This window comes from Nilaparvata lugens, chromosome 12, assembly GCF_014356525.2.
Source record: "Nilaparvata lugens isolate BPH chromosome 12, ASM1435652v1, whole genome shotgun sequence".
Taxonomy (NCBI): domain Eukaryota; kingdom Metazoa; phylum Arthropoda; class Insecta; order Hemiptera; family Delphacidae; genus Nilaparvata; species Nilaparvata lugens.
This window is the reverse complement of record NC_052515.1, coordinates 1,962,216-1,985,772: the sequence shown is the minus strand read 5'-3', so window position 1 is coordinate 1,985,772 and position 23,557 is coordinate 1,962,216. Positions and strand designations below refer to the sequence as shown.

The window sequence follows — 23,557 nt, the reverse complement described above, 5'->3', positions numbered from 1 at the left end:
TCTCAGTCGTATGGTTTTATTTTACAAATTTTAAAAATAGTGTTCAATAACTTACAAGCTAAACTAAAATCTAATATCAGGTTCAATTATTTATAGATTGGTTCCAATGTCCCTTATCGAGCCTTGTCTCCTTCTGAGGTCTGAATCTCTGTTTATAGCTGCTTCATTGTCATTTGTAGCGTTTCCCGTGTTTTTCGAGAAGACTGCCTCACTGGAGTCACATTTTTCAACAAGGTTTTCTTTGGTGTTGGCTGCTGAAAACACAATTTTTTGTTAGAAAATTCATGGAAAATTTGTGGAAGGAAGATAAATATAATGAGAAAAATTATATGATGAGAATTCGAAAAAAAAAATTAATCTTAGAAACCTGTTATTCTAGGTACCAACTATAATGCAGCTCTTAAGACCATTCCACACAGCACGTGGCGTGCGTGGCTGGACGCACGCCACGCCGGCCACTCTAGCCACATGCCAATTCACACCGCCACGACTGTTGCGATGCTATACCGGCCACGTTTACCGTCAGTATGCAGGAAGATGTCAACTCCAACGGTCCCGTGGTGTGAATCTGGATTTTCTTGTGGCTTACCTTGGTTTGATGACTCCAACAGCAGCAGTAGTAATGATAATGAGCTGGTTTTATTGTATTCGGTGACAGCACGGGACCAGTGGGTACATCCAATCAATAAAAAAAGGAAGACCTACGGCGAATTCCATCATTTCATGCGCGACCTTGAGGCTGACAATGATAGTATACGTTCTATACGATAGTATACGTCTAGTATACGTTCTGCGCATGCTCGGACCAAAACGTGGCCGGACACGTTTGAAAAGATCGCTCAGAGAGCGAACGGTAGCCACGCATGGCTAGTATAGCAAGCGTTGCCGCGTGGCCGTGGCTGCTACATTTGATTAGCTGGGAAGCGATGTTTTGAAAAGTAGCTAGCGTGCGTCCAGCCACGCACGCCACGTGCTGTGTGGAATGGCCTTTAGTAGTGTATTGACTTTAAATTCAAGACGATGTTTTCTCGATCTATTAGGAGCTACGATGTAGTAATAGACTATAAGTTACGATTTTGGTGTATCTATAACGATAATTTTTTTTAGTAGAAGTAACATTGTTAAGTTAAATATGTTAATTAATCAAATTCAATCGAATCGACCATTGTGGGAATATAAAATTTTCAACACAGAACATGTGAACATGGTAACATAGAAGACAGAAGGCTGTGGTACTCTTGAATTTAATATTGTAGAATTTCAGTAGTTTTGTGGTATATTTCGTGGAAAAAGTGATATAATATCTAAATCATTCAAACTCTGAGGAATGATAGGCCTAGTACTTGACGAGATGAACAATAATATGTCAATACTTTATTATGAATTTTTGAAATCCTGCTGATAAGGTAATAACATTATTTTTGATTGACATAAAAAGTTACTTGCCTTTTCTTGATTGCAAAACTCTTCGTAAATTCTGGAACGGCAGGTCAACCAATAATGTGAGTGCAACTGATAGGAAAACAATCACACCGAATTCACTGAAATTAAACTGAAACAAAAATATTTAAAATTAGGTACTAATAATCAACAATCACCAATTACTATAATTGAACAGCAAACACCAATTGATAAAATATTTATTTTTTATTAGAAAATGGAAGCAAACAGGATTTCTCCCAAAAATTGTTCCCATAACAAAATAATTATTTCAATGGTTCATTATTCATAAGTAGGGCTCAACTCACATTTACGCAATTCAGGTCGAGAAGAGACTCGACTCTAGTCGAGAGCATGTGTTTCCAAATGGTGACACTCAGACCAGTCGATTCTAGTCTCCGCGACTGTTAGAATTTGAAAACACATGCTCTCGACTAGAGTCGAGTCTCTTTTCGACCTCAATCGCGTAATTGTGAGTTGACACTAATGCCCGGTCTACACGACAACGATATGTGTGAGGTCAATTCTCAAAAAATACTCAAAAACAAGGAATATTTTTAAATGGATAATAATTATCTTATTTACTCTATAGTAATGTAATAGATATAGTTATTCAATCTTCATTTGATAAGCAGTATTCTATGATTATTATTATTGAGGAGACGGAGGAGAAGTGGGAGGAGGAGGAGGAGGAGGAGGTGGAGGATTAGGTGGAGGAATAGGTGGAGGAGGAGTAGGGTGAGGAGGAGGAAGAGGAGAAGTAGATGGAGAAGGAGAGGATGAGGAGGTGAAGGAGGAGTAGGTGGAGGAGGAGGAGAATGAGGAGGAGGAGGAGGTGGAGGAGGAGGAGGAGGAGAAGGCTTGAGTTACTATTCATCTCAAGTTTATAAACACTTCAAAGACTTCGTATAGAGTTTATAATACAGGTTCGTGTTAAAGTTGGTGTCGTGTGAACAGAGGTTTGAGCAAACTTGGCTGAAAGCCAGATCTGCGTAAACCTGGCTCTGAGCCAAGTTTGCGCAAATATCGTTGTCGTGTAGACCCGGCATAAGACTACAAAGAGTAGGGTAATAGAATTCAAATAAGTACTAGCAGAGACAAAAAATCTAGGTATTTTTCTGGTATGATTGCAGTTTAAATTTGAATTGAATAAAAAATGTTGAATCAATATTTAGGGCCTACGGTAAATAATTCACCTCAACATTGGATATTAATGAAGTATGACATTTCGGAGTGAGATATGATGCTATGCTGAAATTCATGATAATAAAATCAATAGCCAATAATCTTAAAAATAATCATAATTATTGAAAAGATCAATTACTGATGAGGAAAAATATTACCAAATCGAGTGATGAATAATATAGAGCCGCCTTAGTTGTTCCAACATTGTAGAAGAAAACTGGAAACTGAGTCAAGTAGATGGCATAGGCCAGTCGAGTGAACACTTTGAAATATTTCCACGACAGAAACTTTCCAAACCAACCTGAAACAATTATTCAGAATTTGAGAAATTTATAGAATTGGTGGGCCCAATTTCGATTAGAGAAACATAGAAATGGAGAGAACCTTTCCAAATTAAAATTCATGACAGAGTAATATCAGAGACAAAAAATATAGTTATGCTTAGTAAATATAGTTATACTTATGCTTCCTTTATCTATGGTAATATGCATGACTGTTATTTTCGGTCCCATCATCAAAATTTCTTTATTAAGTGGATACTGTATTTCCTATTCTAGAGCCAATACAATCTATAAGTTAATAAATACAATCTATAATATAACAAAGGAAAGAGCTGGCTTATACACGTAGGGGATAGGAAATTCACGAATGACGCTTCATCACGTCTCAACTACTCAACTGAAATTTCGCATATAGATTGTTAATTTACCAAGGATGGTTATAGGCCTATTTTAAATTCTTCAAGATTTGAGCACGTCAAGTTTTCAGTCTCTCAAGTTTTTAATTGAGCATTGGCTACCTGCTAGTTTCCATGAATGAATGGATTATGGATTAATGAATGGAAGGATGAATGAATGAATGAATGAATGGATAAATGTATCTATTGCTTAAAGAATACAAGATTGAATGAATGAATCATATGTAATAATAAATTCTTCTATATTCGGTTTCAAAACATCTAAATTTCAAAATGATTATGCTTCGTGAAACTATTTTTGGACTGAAGTGAAAACCCACAAGGCAACCCATTTCAGACTATATGTGTAACCTTATCTAAATTTGGGAGAGGAATATCACAAGGTTACCTCATTTTCCTCAACCTATCATTTTAATGATGAACCAAACTTATTGTGACAGTAAATAAGTAAAGAATAAGATTATGATTTTTTTGTTATTTCTATTAAAACTAGTCACTAGGACTAACCATTAATTTTGTTCTGTTATTTCTTATCCTAAATTAATTTTTATTGCTAAAGTCTTCCAGTGAAGCCTACAGTTCCAATCTATAATTTCACTACTTTAAATTATTTCACTAAACTTTTATTCAATATACTTCAATCACTCCACTAGCACTACACCAACTCGAAGGGCTTTGATCTCTTCAACCTCCTAGTGAGTTCAGTGTTGTCTAGTAGTTGGATGACTTCGGTGTTGTCGTGTTGATGAAGACGTGACTCATGATGGGCTGCCAATCGTCTTATCTCACAGTTCACATAGGGGATGTGTAGAACTCGGTGCAAATCGCTGTTCCTTATGTACCAGAGCGCATTCACCATGTTCCGCAGTACTTTGTTTTGGAATGTTTGAATCTGACTGATATTAGATGTTTTAGAGCAGCCCCAAAGCTGAATTCCATACGTCCAGACAGGTTTTAGAATTAAAATTATGAATAGGAACAGTTTTGGACGAATACCTCTGTTGGTTCATCCCGTATTTGGCAATTAATTATCTATACTATAATAAAGGAAAGAACCGGCTTATACAAGAACGGGATAGGTCACGTCTCAACTACTCAACTGATCAACTTAAAACTTTGCATATAGATTCTTAATTTACCGAGGATGGTTAAAGATTCTATTTAGATTCTTCAAGATCTCAGCAGGTCAATTTTCAGTTTGTCAAGAGGTCAAGATCTTTGCGGATCACGGGTTACCTGATACTTTCCATGAATGAATGGATGAATGAATGAATCAATGAATCAATGAATCAATGAATCATGAATCAATGAATCAATGAACCAATTAATGAATGAATGAATGAATGAATGAATGAATGAATGAATGAATGAATGAATGAATGAATGAATCAATGAATGAATGAATTAATGAAGTAGCTCACCTCCGTAACCATAATGAGAAGCCATCACTCCCCATGAGATAAATGTGCACCATAGAATGGGAGAGAAGGCTGAGTAGATGGCTGCTTCAACTGGATCATAAACATATCCCAGGAGAGCCGTGTTGTAGGGACCAATCAACACCACAAGTCCCAATGTAAGACCAAACAGCCATCCAAATGCTACTGTCATCTAGAACAATTGAAGATGAATATAGAATTAAAAATAAAAATAAATCATATTATGTAAGTAATAGAAGAGTGATAGGTGATGTTAAGATGGATGTGTGGGGTTTCAAGAAGAGATAAAATAAGAAATGAATTAATCAGAGGAACTGTAAAAGTTGGACCACTGGGAAAGAAAATGCAGGAGACAAGGATGAGGTGGTTTGGGCATGTACAGCGACGGGAGGAGGATTATGTTGGACAGGATTTGGTTTTGGATGGTGTGAGAGAACGAGGTAGACCTAGGATGAGGTGGGGAGATAGAATAGCGGCTGACTTGCGGGAGAGTGGTTGGAGGAGAGAGCAAGCATTGGATAAGACTTTGTGGAGAGGCAGACTACGAGAAAGGAATGCCGACCACATTTAAATGGGATAAGGCACAGTCAAAGAAGAAGAAGAAGAAGAAGAAGAAGAAGAAGAAGAAGAAGAAGAAGAAGAAGAAGAAAAGAAGAAGAAGAGGAGGAGGAAGAAGAAGAAGAAGAAGAAGAAGAGAAGAAGAAGAAGAAGAAGAAGAAGAGAAGAAGAAGAAGAAGAAGAAGAAGAAGAAGAAGAAGAAGAGAAGAAGAAGAAGAAGAAGAAGAAGAAGAAGAGAGGAAGAAGAAGAAGAAGAAGAGTGACAGGTGATAAAAAGTTTTCTTCTTATTATTACTGTCATTTTTCACGTAAAGCCACAAATCTGAGCAGAGCTCAAGTGGCATGTAACATGTCATCAACATTTTTCTATCCATCTGTATCAACTCAAAGTGTAAAGGCACCACAACATTCCTTCATTGTATAGGGGACACGCTTTTACAAGTACACTACTAATTGAAGACAAGGATAGCCTATGACTACCACATAACCTTATTCTTCCAGGCAGACAATCGAAGAGCTTGAGTCCCGAATAATATGGCCCTTTTTCCAGGTGTCAGTTTGTGAGCCGGGTACTGATATACATACAGCTGAACTCTTTGCTCTTGTGCAATAACCATGGAAAACTATATTTTTTCCAAATCTCTCCGAATTTTTTGAGACAAAATTCACAGTCTCAAGGAAAAGCAATGCTTGGATCGTGAGAAACCTGTATTTTCCAAAAATGTGCCTACATGAATTGGATGGCCGCAAGCCCTCCAAAACACGAGCATCTTTCTTTTGCATCTTAAATATTGTATATAAGTGTTATTTTTAATATTCCCCCAAAATAAAATGCTGTAGCATATTAGGGCTGACAAATATCCATGATATACCTCGTGGGCTGTCTTTATAGTGGATGTAGTTCTCACAGTTCTGAGCGCAAAAAGTGCATGATAGAGCTGTTTCATAAGTTTTCCCAGGTGTTTATACGATTTCATATTTTTTGCAATTCCACTCCAAGAAAACTAGTTACCTTTCAATTGTGTTGTGAGTGATGTTGTGGTACTTTTCCATAATGAAAACACAAATTTAAATTGTCAACTTTAAAAGAAAAAAATTGCTTGACAATTTAAATTTGTGTTTTCAAAACTAGTTACCTCAACAGACAGGTACTCCCTCCAAATTGCAACATTAAGGTTTGAAGGTTCAGTATAATGTCCCGTCACGGCAAACCTGAAAAGGCTACTCAAATAATAAAAAACGTCCTGTTGAAAATAAGCTGGATATTCTATGGAACTTCTCTACGTATCATAATAAACATAAGAGAGTAGAATATTACTCATAATAATATTATTATTGTCTCTAGGCTATCGATTATTGTAACATTGAGTTTACAAATTTGTTTGATTCTACTGATTGAGTGAAAATGATTCATATACGCATAAGGCGACGAATTGAAAACAATATCTTGTAAATTCATATGTGGAAATATGCTAACAATCTGTATTGTTAGCTCAAAATAGATAGAGTCCCATTAGTGTTTCAGAAACACTTTACAATGTAAAGATGTACAGATGGTGATAATTATATAGATATATGTGAACAGTTACCGTGAAAATCTTACTGCTAGTCGTTCTTTTTATTTGCAAAAAGTGATTTAATAATAAGCAGTTAGTGATGGAAAACAACATTGAAGAGTTACCGTACCTTAGACATAATAAGTGGTGGCTGATTCCTTCTCAAATGCAGGTAATAGGCAAAGAAAATTCCCATTATATAAACAGTAGCTCTGTGTGTTGGCCGGATATAAGACAAATCTGCAGTCCTCATCAACTGGGCTATTCTGCAAACACAATAAACAAATAACGGCTAAACTCACACTTACGCGACTCAAGTCGAGAATAGACTGCGACTCTAGTCTCTTCTCGACGCAGTATGTGTTTCCAAATGGTGACACTCAGACCAGTCGATTCTTGTCTCCGCGATGTTACCATTTGGAAACATGCTGAGTCGAGAAGAGACTAGAGTCGCAGTCTTTTCTCGACCTGAGAAAAAGGTGCCTCCTTCATACGCCAATATAAAGGTGCGTACAGATATACGCGCCGCGAACATGAGCAATTCACTTTTAATCAGCTGACTATATCAGTATTTTTACAGAAACGGTAAGATACAGATATAAAAAGCTTGGCATCAGCTGATTAAAAGTGAATTGCTCATGTTCGCGGCGCGTAAATCTGTACGCACCTTTAGAGTAAAAACAGACTATAGAATTATTCATCATAAATTAGCTGACAAGTGATTACACAGATGTGTGGAGAAGCCAGTCTATTACAGTATTTCCATAAGGTCTACAGTTTCAATCAGGTACTTGTGGATGAGAATACTGCGTGAGGTCTACTGTTCTGTCTACACAGAACTACTAGTTATCCTTAAGCCTTTTTTTAATTAACAAAGTATTGTAGACATGTAGACCTGACTATTCCCCTAATTATTCATAATAAATTAGCTGACAAGTGATTACACAGATGTGTGGAGAAGCCAGACTATTACAGTATTTCCATAAGGTCTACAGTTTCAATCAGGTACTTGTGGATGAGAATACTGCGTGAGGTCTATTGTTCTGTCTACACAGAACTACTAGTTATCCTTAAGCCTTTTTTTAATTAACAAAGTATTGTAGACATGTAGACCTGACTATTCCCCCACAGATGGACTTTTCCAGCCTATACGAGACGGTGCTCTAAAAACAAACACTATAGTGAGGTCCAATTATAATGGCAGTAGAGGAAGATAGGAGAACAACGTTGCCGATCCTCAGACTTGTCAATGCCTTATATAGACGGTAGCTGATACAGGTTCAATGATGTAATATTAACTGTTCATTCTCGTTTAGAATAATCAATTATATTTTATTAAGCAAGAAATTATATTTTTCAATAACTTCATAATGAATTTCCATAATCAAGATTGAATATTTTGTTAATTAATTTTCTACAATGTTAAAAAACGATCTGACAAGAGATCAAAACCAAAAAGAGATAGCGCTATCCGCTTTGTTGAATGATAGACAAGGATAACAAATACAATTGCCAATCTAACACTTCCATTATAACGTGAACCTCACTATAGTTGATTTCTATGTGGTAATGTGGTGTGGAATGGTACTTACGACACTCCATAGTGCATTTATGATTGACTATCACCATAAAATGATACAGTATCACCACACATGATACAGTATCATCTCAACTTGATACACAAAAAAACAATAATTTGAGTTTAGTTATTTAGTTATTTATTTACAATGTGTACAAATACTTAACATGAGGAAAGGCACAACAGGCTCATGCCCAAAACTGTCCCATTTCCAATTTTTACTATACTGTCCAAATCAAAATGTTGGTTATGTCACTTTCACTTTTCAAAATACAATTTACAGTCTTCAATACTTGGATAAACGAGCAAATTTTGAATAAAATAGATACTATTTAGAGCATGAAATTAAAAAATCTAGAACAGTAACTAAATAATTATTCAAAAAGTCTAAATTTTGAATGAAACTAGAAATTTTTGAGCTAAAAACTTCTCACTTTACAGAAAACTAGATTATAGTTCTATATCACACCATCTTATTATGCTATTTCTAAGGTACTTACGACACTCCATAGTGCACAATAGGACTGAGATTGTGTTCAATGGTTGCGTTGTATCTAAACATGGTTGATAAGGATGCAGCCGTTAGTAAGCCTAGCACCGATCTCTTGGGCCACCTCCACATACAGTAGACAAGGAGAGGAGATGCTATGAATAGCTGCATGTCCATACCCAACTGATGGGTGTGAGTGAGACACTAGACAAATTGAGAAAACACAATAATTTACTGATGAATGAGTGTGAGCAGTATAATTTTGCATATTTTCCAATCATTATTTATTCATTTATCTATTCATAGGAGGAGGAAATTCAGTGAATACTGACGACACCTCGGAAATTGCAAATGCCAAGGAGTACCAGTACTTGGGTATGACAATAAAAGATGATGGACGGGATGAGAGAGAGATTTGATACAGGATTGAAAAGGGAAAAGTTTTAACCAGGAATTTTTAACCAGAGTTTTAACCATTCAATACTTGGAGCTTTAACCATTCAAGAGTTGCAAACAGGAATTTTTGACCAGAGTTTTAATCATTCAATACTTTGGGCGGATGATATATCTGAAAGAGTAAAGAAACAGGGTTTCAAAACAATTGTGAAGAACTGTGTAACTTATGAGGCCGAAGTATGGGCATTAACCAAGAGACTGAAACAAAGATTATTGGCTATGGAGATGAATAATTTTTGGATAGTAGTTCTCATCGAATTTCCATCTAGCTGTTAACCCTGTTGTCAATGTCTGCAGTAGCAGAAGTCTTCGGGGTGATTTACAGCATTTATTTGGGATTTTCGTTAAATAATAATTATGAATTACTGGAGAAGATGTTGCCAGCTGACCTTGAGAGATCGGCTCAACTCACACTCACGTGACTCAGGTCGAGAAGAGACTGGACTCTTGTCGAGGACATGTGTTCTCAAATGGTGACGTCGCGGAAACTAAGAGTCGTCTAGTCTGAGTGTCACTATTTGGAAACACATGCACTCGACTAGAGTCGAGTCTCTTCTCCACCTGAGTCGCGTAAGTGTGAGTTGAGCCGATCTCTCAAGGTCAGCTGGCAACATCTTCTCCAGTAATTCATAATTATTATTTATCGAGAATCCCAAATAAATGCTGCAAATCACCCCGAAGACTTCTGCTACTGCAGACATTGACAACAGGGTTAACAGCTAGATGGAAATTCGATGAGAACTACTATCCAAAAATTATTCATCTCCATAGCCAATAATCTTTGTTTCAGTCTCTTGGTTAATGCTCATACTTCGGCCTCATAACTTACACAGTTCTTCACAAGTGTGAGTTGAGCCTTATGGTGAGAAATGAGGTTATAAGGGTGAAAATGAAATTGGACAGGTCAGCGGTGGATAAGGTGGAGGAGAAACAACTCCAGTGGTACGGACATCTCAGAAGTATGAGCCCCAGTCTCACATCAAAGAAGTTAGGGTGACACAGAATAACGGGAACTTTTAAAAACGCCATAAAACATTAGTGGGAAGGGTAAAAATGATTTTATTCAAACTAATGTGAAGTTCAAGACTTGCTATTTGAGAATTATTAATGACATCTATCACTTTTTGACCATTAATTCTTTAAGATGTCTTCCTCCTGAACGAATACACTCTGGAAATCTGTGTTGACGATCACTCATTGATCGCTGCAACATCTAATCTGGGATATTGCGGATCTCATTTTGAATTATGTTTTTATTTTTAATAAATTCAAAATTATTGATGGAATTGTGAGCGAAATCCACTCTGCACGGCATTCAATGGTAACTGTGCGAGTGAGTATTGTTTAGTATAACCGTGTAATCTCACGATTAGGTTGCGTTTCCTGGTCCCATGATATCTGTCCACCTGCGATTTTCTGTTTGTGGAGCTATCTCAAATCAAACGTTTTCACAACTTGACCAATAACTGTGGTTGAATCATAACAGACAATTCAAAATAAAACTAACAATATCCCAGCTGAAATGTTGCAGCAATCGTTCAGGAATCTCAACACAGATTTCAAGAGTGTATTCGTGCAGGAGGAAGCCACCTTGAATAAGTAATTGTCAAAAAGTGATAGATGCTATTAATAATTCCCAAATGGCAAGTCTTGAACTTTACATTAGTTTGAATAGAATCATTTTTGACCTTCCCACTAATGTTTTATGGCGTTTTTAAAAGTTCCCGTTATTCTGTGTCACTCTGTATATGATTGGATTCCGGCTGAGAGGAGGAAACGAGGACGACCACGTACGGTCGACAGCAGAACATAGGAGAGGCCTTGGAGAGAAGGGTATCCAACAAGACGTGTGGAGAGATAGAGTGGAGGCAGATGGCGTGTTGAGTGCGGGAAACGGACGGGAAGGCTGTAAAAACCCGCGTATAAAAGGTATAGTATTTATTCATAAATACAATCCAGGCGAAAACAACAGGCATTCCCATAAAACTGCTTTTGACCTTAATCTATAATCTATTTATATAAAAGCGAAAGGGCACTCACTGACTGACTGACTGACTGACTCACTCACTCACTCGCAGAACTAAAATCTACCGGACCAAAAACGTTCAAATTTGGTAGGTATGTTCAGTTGGCCCATTAGAGGCGCACTAAGAAATCTTTGGCAATATCTCTAAGGGTGGTTTTTAAGTGTTTAAAGTTCGTCTTTTAGAATGTATGTTCTTATTCTCTTAATTATAATTGAAAAATGTCCATACCATATGTTAATATAGAACTATAATCTAGAGAGAATACCTCTTCGAAACAGTTGTTAACTGGTAACTAAATTAAAAATTTTGTCAGGTTGGCATTAAGTTGAGTTGACTTTGTTAGGTTGGCACCAAGTTGAAGATTGAAATGCATTTATAAAATTGATTGGGCACTGCTACTCCAATCAGAGCTATTCCTGGGAATATTATATTACTAGCCGTCAGGCTCGCTTCGCTCGCCATATCCGTTCAGCCAGACGTTCAGTCTGGACCCCCGACTGGATCGTCCTAACATATGATAAAAATGCTCAAATGAAAAATGCAGGCGAGCGAAGCGAGCCTGCTGATCTCATTCTTGGACGATCCAGTCAGGGGTCTAGGGGGCGGAGCCCCCTGGCTAGACGGATATGGCGAGCGAAGCGAGCCTGACGGCTAGTAATATAATAGAGGAAAGAATAGGCTTATACATGAAAGGGATAGGCTCAACTCACACTTATGCGACTCAGGTCGAGAAGAGACTCGACTCTAGTCGAGAGCATGTGTTTCCAAATGGTGACACTCAGACCAGTCGAATCTAGTCTCCGCGAATGTTACCATTTGAAAACACATGCTCTCGACTAGAGTCGAGTCTCTTTTCGACCTGAGTCGCGTAAGTGTGAGTTGTGCCATAGGAAAATCTAGAACTTGAAAATCACATGAACAGTCAGAACATGTTGTGAGAAATATATAGTATTGAAAAAATGGTTATTCGATTTTTTAATTTTTTCAAAAATCTAATCTAATTATAGGAAAGTTTATACTTTATCATTAAATTATTGTATTCAACAAATCACCAAATATTGAATAGGGAAGGAATTTGAAAGAATACGATCACTCACCATCTTTTCAAAGGGGAAGAAATTGTGAATGTAGAGCATATTTCGCCAGAAATATTTGCGACAGAGTTGGGAGTGTGTTGTAACAACTTGAGGCCAGAGGGGACCCCAGTTGATATTCGGAAATATCCATGTGGCAAACAGAATTACAGCCATCAAGTTGGGACTCAGCCTAGAAAATGAGACAATTAATATTAAATGGAGTGAAGTTTAGATGAATCATTAGTACGAATTTCTATCCAAAATTATTGGGAAAGGAACAGTTTTGGACAAGCCTGTTGTTCCTTCCCCAATCATTCATAGTAGAGAATTATATTGTATCTATCAATGTTTCAATTAAAACAAATTCTTAGTTTCCGTTGTTTTTTAGTGAAAATAGACTAAATGTTAGAAAAGTGAAACCATATAACCCTATTTTGGACTTGTGATCTGAATTTGGGAGAGAAATAGCACAAGGAGTATCCTTAGTTTTTCTCTCCCAGTGCTTCTTTGTAAAAAATATTAATTTTTTCATTCATTCATTTATTGTATAAGATACTATAATTATAATACAATTATGACATTGGAGGAAAAACTAGGCTGAGCCTGTACTATTTATAGTAAAATGAAATAAATAAATACAATGAGAAATACCCAGACAGAATTTTTCAGGAATAGAGTTAAACCTAGAATAGAAAACAGTATTAAAACATAGAGTTGAATTGGATGAACCAGAGAAAACTCCTTGTATTCTGTGGATGAACGTAGTGATTAATTTCATTATAAATGAGGTGTTCTTGTTCTTTTGAACTTGTGGAAACAAAGCAAGTCCATATATATACCGTAAGGTAATAATGTTCTTAACAAACTGGCTAATATAAGTTATTGAGGTAGACTATAAGATAAAATGGTCTTGAAATAAGATGAAATGGAAATATCATTCAGTACGGCAGTCTTTTATATTTTATTAGTGCATCAAATGTTTCAGGAGATGATAGTCATTTTCAAAAATATTCTCAAACCTATTCTCAAATGACTCTCATGAGTTGATACATGGCCTATAAGTACTAAATATCGGTGACCGAGCTTCGCTCTGGAGTAAAAAAGCATAAAAATTTATTACGAAAGAAGAAATTACAATAACATTCATACAGAAATGTTCTATTTAATCACAGTAAATTGAGATTAATCCCCAGAGGAATGCAAAATTTCCCTTACTAAGGCCCAGTTGCACAAAAGACGGTTAAATTTTAATCCTGATTAACTTCACTTGAACCAAATTAGAGAAGACCATTTCAAAAAGATGGATCTACTGGAATTAATCAGGATTGAAAATAGCCCGCCTCTTTTGCATCCGGCACTAAGTAACTGATTGAATGATTAAAAAGCTGAGTCATAATATTGACATAGTCCCACACTCATGAACTCGCTCACTCACTTCCATCACAAACAGACGATAATATAATTATTATCACCTGTTTTTCCAAGGATGAATGATAATTATCCTTTTAATGTCCTTCAGCGAGTTTTCCCAGGGATGAGACTCAGTGCAATCAAATCTTTATATTATAAACCTACTATGTTCTGAATTTGGTGAGAATCGTTAGAGCCGTTTTCGAGATCCGGTGAAATATAAACATCTAAACATCCAAGCATCTAAACATATAAACAGAAGTTGCTCGTGTAGTATAGGACAAAATATAGGATGATGGCCTACTGAATGATATTTTTATTTTATTTATTCTAATAGTGATATCCCTATACAGAGAAAGTGAATATTTTGAAGAAATAAAGAAGAGAGAGGAAGAAGAACTCTGTTATATTTTAAACACTGTATCAACGTGAGCTCTCTAAACATAGTTATCATAAAATATTTTATCATGAAAATAACATATAGATATTAACGTTTTAAAATTATAGGCTACAGTAGAATACTAATTCTATAATACAAACATTGTAAAAATACCTGAAAATTCTTGAGATTAATCTTGATTTGACGTCCAGTTTTCCTTTGCGGCTAAGTTCATTCAAAAAACTTCTTGCAGTTAGGAGACCACTCATGAATATGAAAGCGTCCGTGTGAATAATAGCTGTTCTGCCAATTGTTGACCATGCCATACCAGTTATCTAAAACAAAAAATATTTGTTAATTAATTCTCATATCTTGCAAATTCCGAAATAAACTTGAAAATACTATATTTACTATACTATAAGATATGAATGGTCGGTTTCCGAGCTCGGGATTCAGCTAAGTCCTAGACTTAACAGCTGGAGTCAGAAAATTGGCTTTCCAAAACGGGGCGTAGTCGCAGTCATTGTCATAGTGACGTTCGAATTAAATTTCGAAAAACTAGAAAATTGAACACAAAATAAAATAAAGAGAAAATAATGTAAAGTTTCAGCTATTTTGAATTATTAAGAAATGTCTAATTTCGTCAAGGAAAAACGTTTCCAATTATGGAAATGAGAAAATGAAAAACTACGACTATACTTTTATAAAAGCTGCAACTACGCCCCGTTTTGGAAAGCCAATTTTCTGACTCCAGCTGTTTAAAGTCTAGGACTTGGCTAAATACCGAGCTCGGAAACCGGCCCTTAAAGTCTATGGCCCGGTTGCACAAAAGCCGGTTAAATTTCAACCGTGATTAACTCCACGAGAACCAATCAGAAAAGGCGTTTTTGAAAAGACGGCTTCTCCGATTGGTTCTCGTGGAATTAATCACGGTTAAAATTTAACCGGCTTTTGTGCAACCGACACTATAGTTATCAGCCAGTAGGCAAAAGAGATGTTGGCAGACCACGCAAGCGGTGGCAATAATAGGATTTTTATATCTTTATTTGAAGAATAATTGGCTAGATGTGAGTCGGAACAGGTTGAAGCCTAATCCTTGTTTGTAAGAAGAAGAAGAACTTGAAAATAATATTCATTGAAACAATTTGAGTGACTTGTTATTCACAACAATAGAGGAAAGTTAAACCATGAAGAAAATATAGAAAAATAAGTTATTCCATGGTAGAGAGCGTTTATGTTGCAAATTTCACTGCTAGCTCAAGCCGATAGTCCTAGTAGTTAATTTTGGTGAAGCTATGTGACGCTAGTATAGTGTCTCATATTATACTGTGCCATTCTTACACTCTCACCCGGGATATCCCATTTTGTATCATGAGCTGATTTTTTATGAACCCAAGCTGATTATTGTTGGCGACTATTGTCTATCATTACTGTTTGGCTGGGTATGAGAAAGGTAATGTATGAGAGACTACCAGCGCCACTTAGCTTCACCAGAAAGAATTTATTTGCCGGGTTCAAACCCTCTCAATACCAGAAGTTTTTTAACCAGATCACTCCCGTGTTATCGGATGGGCACGTTAAATTGTTGGTCCCGGCTGAAGTATGACAGTCGTAAGGCCCATTGACAGCTTAAATTATATATTCAGGCGGTGGGACCTTCCCGCAAGGGACTCCCCACCAACAAAAGCCATACGAATTTACTTTTTTACCAGCCTGAACACTCAACAAGCAGTCGTTACACTGGGCTTCTTAATGGATTTTCATTAATTTTTAGGAGACATTTGAAGTTAATGACCTAAATTTAATTCAGTAAAAGTTGATTACCTCAGCTAAATCAGTGCGGTTGATGTAGGGCAGAAACATTAGACCCATCTGCTTATGAGAGAAGAGTAGAGCGAGAGCGCTCATAAATCTCACTCCATTCAGACAGTCGATGTCTTCTGCATTGCTGGTCTCAGTGTCTGTCAGTTTTTTCCAGTTTTTCTTCAGAGAAAAACACATCAGAGCACCTGAAAACACAGTGAAAAACTGTCAATCAATTCAATTTACACTATAGTGTAAATGGAGTCACGTGAGTTCATTCTGATTCATTATTTATGAATAATTAATTCATTCATATTCATCTGATGAAACACATCATTACAATATTATTATTGGAAAGAAAAAACACAGGCGCTATAGTGGGATAAACGTTAAGGTGCGTACAGATATACGCGCCGCGAACATGAGCAATTCACTTTTAATCAGCTGATGCCAAGATTTTTATATCTATATCTTATACCGGTTCTGTAAAAATACAGATATAGTCAGCTGATAAAAAGTGAATTGCTCATGTTCGCGGCGCGTAAATCGGTACGCACCTCTATAATCGCGTTTATAGAAGAACAGTGTGGCCGATTAAGAACACTGCGAGAAGAAAAAGAAGAAGGAGGAGAAGAAGAAGAGGAGGAAGAGGAGGAGGAAGAAAGAGAAGAAGAAGAGGAGAAGGAAGAAGAAGGAGAAGAATACAGGCGGAGAGAGAAGACAGATGAAAAAGAGGATGAAGAGGTGGAAAAGAAGAAAAAGACAGGTGACGAAAAGGAAGAAGAAGAAGAAGAAGAAGAAGATGGGAGGAAAAGAATAGGAAGACACGAGAAGAAGAAGACCACAATAGAAAAAAAAGGAGATAGAGGAAGAAGCAGAAAATAGGAGAAGAAAGAGAAGGAAGAAGAAAGAGACAGGAAGAAGAAGAAGAAGAGAGGAGAAGAATTAGAAGAAGAGAGAAGAGAGGAGAAGAATTAGAAGAAGAGAGAAGAAGAAGAAGAAGAAGAAGAAGAAGAAGAAGAAGAAGAGGAGGAAGAAGAAGAAGAATACAGGTGGAGAAGACAGATGAAAAAGAGAAAGAGGAAGAATACAGGTGGAAAAGAAGGAGACTGGTGAAAAAGAGGAAGAAGAAGAAGAAGACAGGAGGAAAAGAATAGGAAGGCACGAGAAGGAGAAGACCACAATAGAAGAAAAAGGAGATAGAGGAAGAAGCAGAATATAGGAGAAAAAAGAGAAGACAGAAGAAGGAAAGGAAGAAGAAGTCAGTTGGAGAAGGAGAAGAATACAAGAAAAAAAAGATTGGAGAAAAAGAAGAAAAAAAGAAGAAGGAGAAGAAGAAGAAGGAGAAAAAGAAGAAGGAGAAGAAGAGTTATAAGCGAAAAACTGAAAAAGGACTACTGTATATTTTCACGCTGCCAATATTCTGAAGCCAAAGCAACTCAAGAAGCTGTGAGCTGTGAGCCAGGCTGCTAGAATCCAGATTGGGAATTCCCGCGCTATCTAGCGGGAAAAACGTGAACTACGTGGATATGAGAAAGATGGCAAGTCCAAGATCAGAAAATAAGCAGTCCTCCAGTTTTATGGAAATTGTGACTTTACCGTGGATTTAACGGGAGAATTAATGAAATAAAAAATTTAGAACATACAATTTTCTATCGATTAAAGTAGAATTTCATCTTCTTACAAGTCTGAGAAATAAATACGAATTGCTAAAGCATTGAAGTGAATTGAACGATTGAAACAGCTCTTCAAGTTTCTTTCTAGAAATGTTTGTCAAATACTCGCACAACTGAACAATTATCAGCCTAATTTGACAGAGGAGACTCTCCTCTTAATATGTTTCAAATTTTTATCGATTAAGAGGCATTAAAGGCTGTAATTTCCATAAAACTGAAACCATGTTACAAAGCTGTTTGGCTAGTGGAGTTGTAGTTACATTTTTATGACGCTAGGTGTCAGGAGCGTACGGTCTGTGAATTTCTGTGGTCAGTTTGATTGGGAACTGAGATCTGAGTGCTTCTGAAAGGAAATGGCAGATCGCAAAAATTTTTAGTTGGTCTAGTTTTTCGTTTATAACTCCTGAACGATCCATCGTAGCAGAATTCAGCTCATATTCAATTTTGTAGACGAGAAAATTTTCTACAAAATCATATAGAAAAACATTATCTACCATATGAGATGAATGAAATTACTACGTGAGAATGAATTTATTTTGACTACTTATAAGCAATAATTACATACTGTTAGGTCTCCTTGCTCTGTAGTTATCACTGTCTAGTAACGTGGCAGCTATACATGATGATATCAGTATGCCAAACACCAATCTGAAAATTAATAGTTACCATAATTTAATAGGTGAACATTCAAATAGGAAAAAGGGGTCAGTTTATGGAAGAATTATGGAAAACTGAGATGAATATCACTAGATTATACAGAAGGTGAAGGAATCAGAGAGCTAAGAGAATTTTGAATACTTGATTAAAAATCAAATGTTAATTAGATAATTTCCAAAACAAACAAAATCCGGATTCGTTTTTGTTTATAATGATTATCTCCTTCAATTAAGTATTGCTATAGCCATAGAGGAAAGATAGCATAAGAAGATGATATCCCATGGTAAAGGGAGTGATGTTTTAAATTTCATTGTTACCTCAAGCCGATAGCCCTAGTAGTTATTTTTCGTGAAGCTATGTGAAGCTGGTAGTCTCTCATACTGTGCCGCTCTTTTACTCTCACCCGGTCAAAACAGTAATAATAGACAGTAGTCGACATACTCTACCATCACTAACAGTAGTCGACAATAATCGGCTTGAGTTGACATTGACAATAAATTGATTTGAGATTTGAAACACAAAAGACCAATACCATGGGATATCTTTTTCTTCAACTTCTTCTCTCTGCTATTTAGCCTACTTGAAGATTCCGATGTTTGTTTCACCATAGAGTAACAATAGCGTAAGTAGATATCCCATGGTATAGGGCGTTTATGCCGCAACTTTTACTGTTATCTCAAGCCGATTACTGTGATTATTGTAGATTTTTACTGTTTTGACTGGTAAGAGTGTATGAACGGCACAATATTAGAGACTACCAGCGTCATAAAGCTTCACAGGAGAGAACTAAATGGACTATCGGCTTGAGATAACAGTAAAAGTTGCGACATAAACGCCCTATACCATGGGATATCTACTCATGCTATTGTTATCTATGGTTTCACTATCATGTCAAATCAACTACATTCAATAGAAAAAATTCAATTTACCACCTCTATATCAACTGTGTTGTCAATTTTATTCAATCTATGGTTTCACTATCATGTCAAATTAACTATTTAATTGAAAAACAATTCAACTTACCACCTCTATATCAACTGTGTTGTCAATTCTATTTAATTTATGTTTAAACAATTCAAATAGACACTTCTGTATTAACTGTGTTTTCAAATTTTATGTTGGAAGCTTCTTGCTGATAACAAAACATGCATGATGGACATTGTGTGTACATGATAACATGCATGTACACACTTGTCTGACCGTTAGTGGCCAGATTCCGGCGAACGGTCTTCGAGTATTCATGACATGAAAGAACACACAAACGCTGCGATGTTCACCTGTCACCTGACATCTCGCCTGTACGTGTGTGGTCATGTTTGAATGAATGAAGGAACGAACGAATGAATGAATGAATGAATGAATGAATGAATGAATGAATGAATGAATGAATGAATGAATGTATGAATGAATGAATGAATGGATGAATGAACGAATGGACGAATGAATGAATGAATGAATGAACGAATAAATGAATGCACTTTTTGTGTAGTGAGAAGTTGATATTGTGGTAATTATTCATATTGAATGAAAAAGACTAAGAAATTGTCAAAAAAACCACTGATTTATTGATAATTAGAAAGACCGGTTTCGGTTATTACACCATTGTCAATCTTTGATAAACTAAAACTAAATACAACAGCAGCAGAATTTATACTAGTAGGCGAGTACTGTTATTGGTCGAGGGCATGAACGCCTGCCATTGGCCTAGCTAGACAGTCTCCTCCCCCTCAACGGTGTGACAAAATGGCGGCTTAAGCAACAGAATCGCCATGATAATAAAATTTACTTTAAGTACAGAATAAGAACCAAGAAAACAAGTGTGAAAGATAATAAAACAAATATGTAAATGGAAAAACTATTGATTAATGTATGCTTACAATTTTATGACAAAACTAAATTCATAGTGTTGTACTGGTTGAAATGAATCTGGTCATTTAAACTATACTGGGAATTTTCCTTAATTACTCCTGTTATTTCTAAAGCCTCTAGAATATTCAAAGATCTGCCTTTGTTATTAACATGCAGAAACTCAACATTCTCCTTAACTGTGAACTTGTGATTATTTGTTATCAAATGTTCTGCAAAGTTAGATTCCCCATTTTGTTTATTCCAATCTCTGATGTGTTCTTTAATTCTACTTTTGAAACTTCTACCAGTCTGACCCACGTAACAAGCATTACAATCATCACATTTAAGTTTGTACACCCCGCTTTTATCCCAAATATCAATTTTGTCTTTACTCCAGCTAAATAGACTATTTAAAATCGGTTTGGTCTTGAAAGCAACATGAAATCCATTCCTCTTCAATTCCCTACCTATTTTATCAGATACAAGGCCTACATATGGGATTGTTATCCAAGTCTTCTCCTCACAGTTTGAGCCTACAAAGCTAGAATTGATTGAAATTTTTCTATTAATTTTACTCAATAATCTGTCCACCATACTTTCTTCATACCCATTTTTGACAATTTCTTAGTCTTTTTCATTCAATAAGAATAAATGAATGAATGAACAAATGAACTCACAAGGCAATCCTCATGCCATACTTGGGAGCAGGCAAAGGGTCTACCCTGGCTTGACACATCTTGTCTTCCACCCTGACTTCGACCCCGCTTGCATGAGCGTGTGTAGCCACATTGGAGCGAAGTGCTGACTCAATGTCTGTCGCCCCACAAGAGCTGGGCACACATACACCCCACTGCACCAACGAGAAGCTTACTGGGACACGGTGGCCTGACTGAAAACAAACAAACAAACAGACAAATTAACTAGGATAAAAGACCATTTGTAAAGGATATAATACTATAGTGAGGTCCACGTTATAATGGCAGTGTTTGATCAGCAATGGTGTTGCTATCCTTCTCTATCATTCGACAAAGCAGATAGCGAATGTATCAATCATGGAGTTGTGTATCAAGTTGTGATGATAGTGTATCATTTTGGTTTGAAACTGTATCATGTGTGGTGATACTGTATCATTTTATGAGGTGATAGTGTATCATATTGGTTTGAACTGTGTCATGTCTATTGATACTGTATCATATTATGTTGATACTGTATCTGGTTGTGTATCAAGTTGTGATGATAGTGTATAATTTTGGTTTGAAACTGTATCATGTGTGGTGATACTGTATCATTTTATGAGGTGATAGTGTATCATATTGGTTTGAACTGTGTCATGTCTATTGATACTGTATCATATTATGTTGATACTGTATCTGGTTGTGGTTGTATCATTCAACAAAGCGGACAGCGCTAACAATTTCTTGCTTTGCTCTGTTGCCAGATCGTCTTTTAACAATGTAGAATTAAGGGCCGGTTTCCGAGCTCGGGATTCAGCTAAGTCCTACACTTTAAACAGCTGGAGTCAGAAAATTGGCTTTCCGAAACGGGGCGTAGTCGCAGTCATTGTCATAGTCATGTTTGAATTAAATTTCGAGAAACTAGTAAATTGAAAACAAAATAAAATGAAGAGAAAATAGTGAAAAGTTTCAGTTATTTTGAATTATTAAGAAATGTCTAATTTCGTCAAGGAAAAACGTTTCCAATTATTATAGAAATGAGAAAATAAAAACTATGACTACTGTTATAAAAGCTGCGACTACGCCTCGTTTTGGAAAGCCAATTTTCTGACTCCAGCTGTTTAAAGTCTAGGACTAAATCTCGAGCTCGGAAACCGGCACTAATAGTTAATCAACAAAGTATTTCATCTTAATTATGACAATTCATTATGAAATTATTGAAAAATACAATTTATTGATTACTTTAAACGAGAATGAACAGTTAATATCGTATCAATTAACCTGTATCAGCTACCGTCTATAGAAGGCATTGACATCGGTTGTTCTCCTATCCTCGATACCCTCTCTGAGAATGGACTTCTTAAGGTCCAAACTTCACCGTTTCATGTGAAAACATTACAGTAGTACCTCAACTTTTGCATTTTTCATCATTATTCTTGCTCAATATTATTGTAGAACTCATCAGTTTAATTTGATTCACCATGTCATTTTACCGCTACTGGTATTTATTTTTCCTACAGTTACGTTGAAAAGTGGCCATTGCTGCACTGATTACAGAACGCAAAGAATCACTTTTCCGCTCTAGTGCGGGAAAAATTTTTCTGCACTCCAGATTTGCAACATGGCAACGCAAAATAATTAGTAGGTTATATGGAGCAACAGTGCAGCAAAATCAAAATGAAGTTGGTAACAGTGACTGCTGTGGCTGCTATAGTGAGCAGAGGTGCAACCAAGCACAACGCGCTAATTATTATTCATTATATATTATAACCAACGACAACGAGGACTTTAGGATTTTAGGATTAAGGTTTTTATCAATAATAAAATTACACAGAAAAACATTTGATGAATTTCAGGCAATTTTACCCATAATTACCCACTTTCATATTCAATGGTAACTGTAGGAAAAACTTAATGTGAAATACGTGAGCAAAGTTCCTCTGCTGCACTCAAGAAACCATTCCGCCCTCGCCTACGACTCGGGCGTAAACGTTTCTTTCGGTGCAGCAAACTGACACTTTGCGCACTAGTTGCACAAATAACTATTTAACGCTAGAACGTAAGTTGAATCATGTTTTGTTAAACACATGAATAAAGGAATCTGAATCTGAATCTGAATCTGAATCTTTCTTCACTGTCATTATACCGTGGACTTCACTAGAGAGGTTAGTGCGAAATAAAATACGATTCAGACAATCTTTGTTTCAAATTTATAACGTGATAAATAACACATATGCGAATGAAATATTATTTGGAAAAGTGACTTACATCTTCCATGGTACTGGCTAGGATATGATGCGAGTGAATGAGATGGTCAAATGCCTTCAGCTTAGGGAGTGAGAGAGTGAGAAGACAGTAACGCTCATTGGTCCTTATGCACTGGTCAAAATTTCCAAATTGGATGATATTTCCTCGCAACACACTGGATGGAAATTTCCCCCATGAATCTAGAACTGCAAGAAAGTAAGAATAGAATAGAATTATTATTTATCGTCATAGGCCGATTGCACGAAAGCCGGTTAAATTTTAACCATGATGAATTTCTTGAGAACCAATCAGAGAAGGCCTTTTTGATAAGACGTCTCCGCTGATTGGTTCTCGTGGAAT

At 36.3% G+C, this 23,557-nt stretch overlaps 1 protein-coding gene across 2 annotated transcripts; it reads right to left on the bottom strand.

Moving 5' to 3' along the window:
- LOC111052525 (O-acyltransferase like protein) lies at window positions 1-23,398 on the bottom strand. 2 transcript variants are annotated; one of them, XM_039438632.1, is made up of 12 exons: window positions 23,219-23,398; window positions 20,954-21,165; window positions 18,337-18,419; window positions 16,117-16,301; window positions 14,467-14,627; window positions 12,525-12,693; window positions 8,955-9,148; window positions 7,006-7,141; window positions 4,744-4,933; window positions 2,784-2,926; window positions 1,447-1,552; window positions 1-254 (listed from the first exon to the last, which is right to left on the bottom strand). In XM_039438632.1, exons 1-12 carry the CDS (start codon window positions 23,225-23,227, stop codon window positions 91-93), a joined length of 1,752 nt encoding a protein of 583 aa, XP_039294566.1. In that variant the 5' UTR covers window positions 23,228-23,398; the 3' UTR covers window positions 1-90. The 2 variants fall into 2 exon arrangements, with proteins under 2 accessions (XP_039294566.1, XP_039294567.1); XM_039438633.1 differs by having other exon boundaries at window positions 1-251.
- Window positions 23,399-23,557: the final 159 nt, after the last annotated feature.

Bases quoted from the DNA above. Each gene is read 5' to 3' on its own strand.
- LOC111052525 (XM_039438632.1), bottom strand. The intron at 7,142-8,954 runs GTAAGTACCTTA...TTGTGTTTGCAG, and splicing joins ATTGTGCACTATGGAGTGTC to AATAGCCCAGTTGATGAGGA. The intron at 4,934-7,005 runs GTACGGTAACTC...CAATTGTTCTAG, and splicing joins CACCACTTATTATGTCTAAG to ATGACAGTAGCATTTGGATG.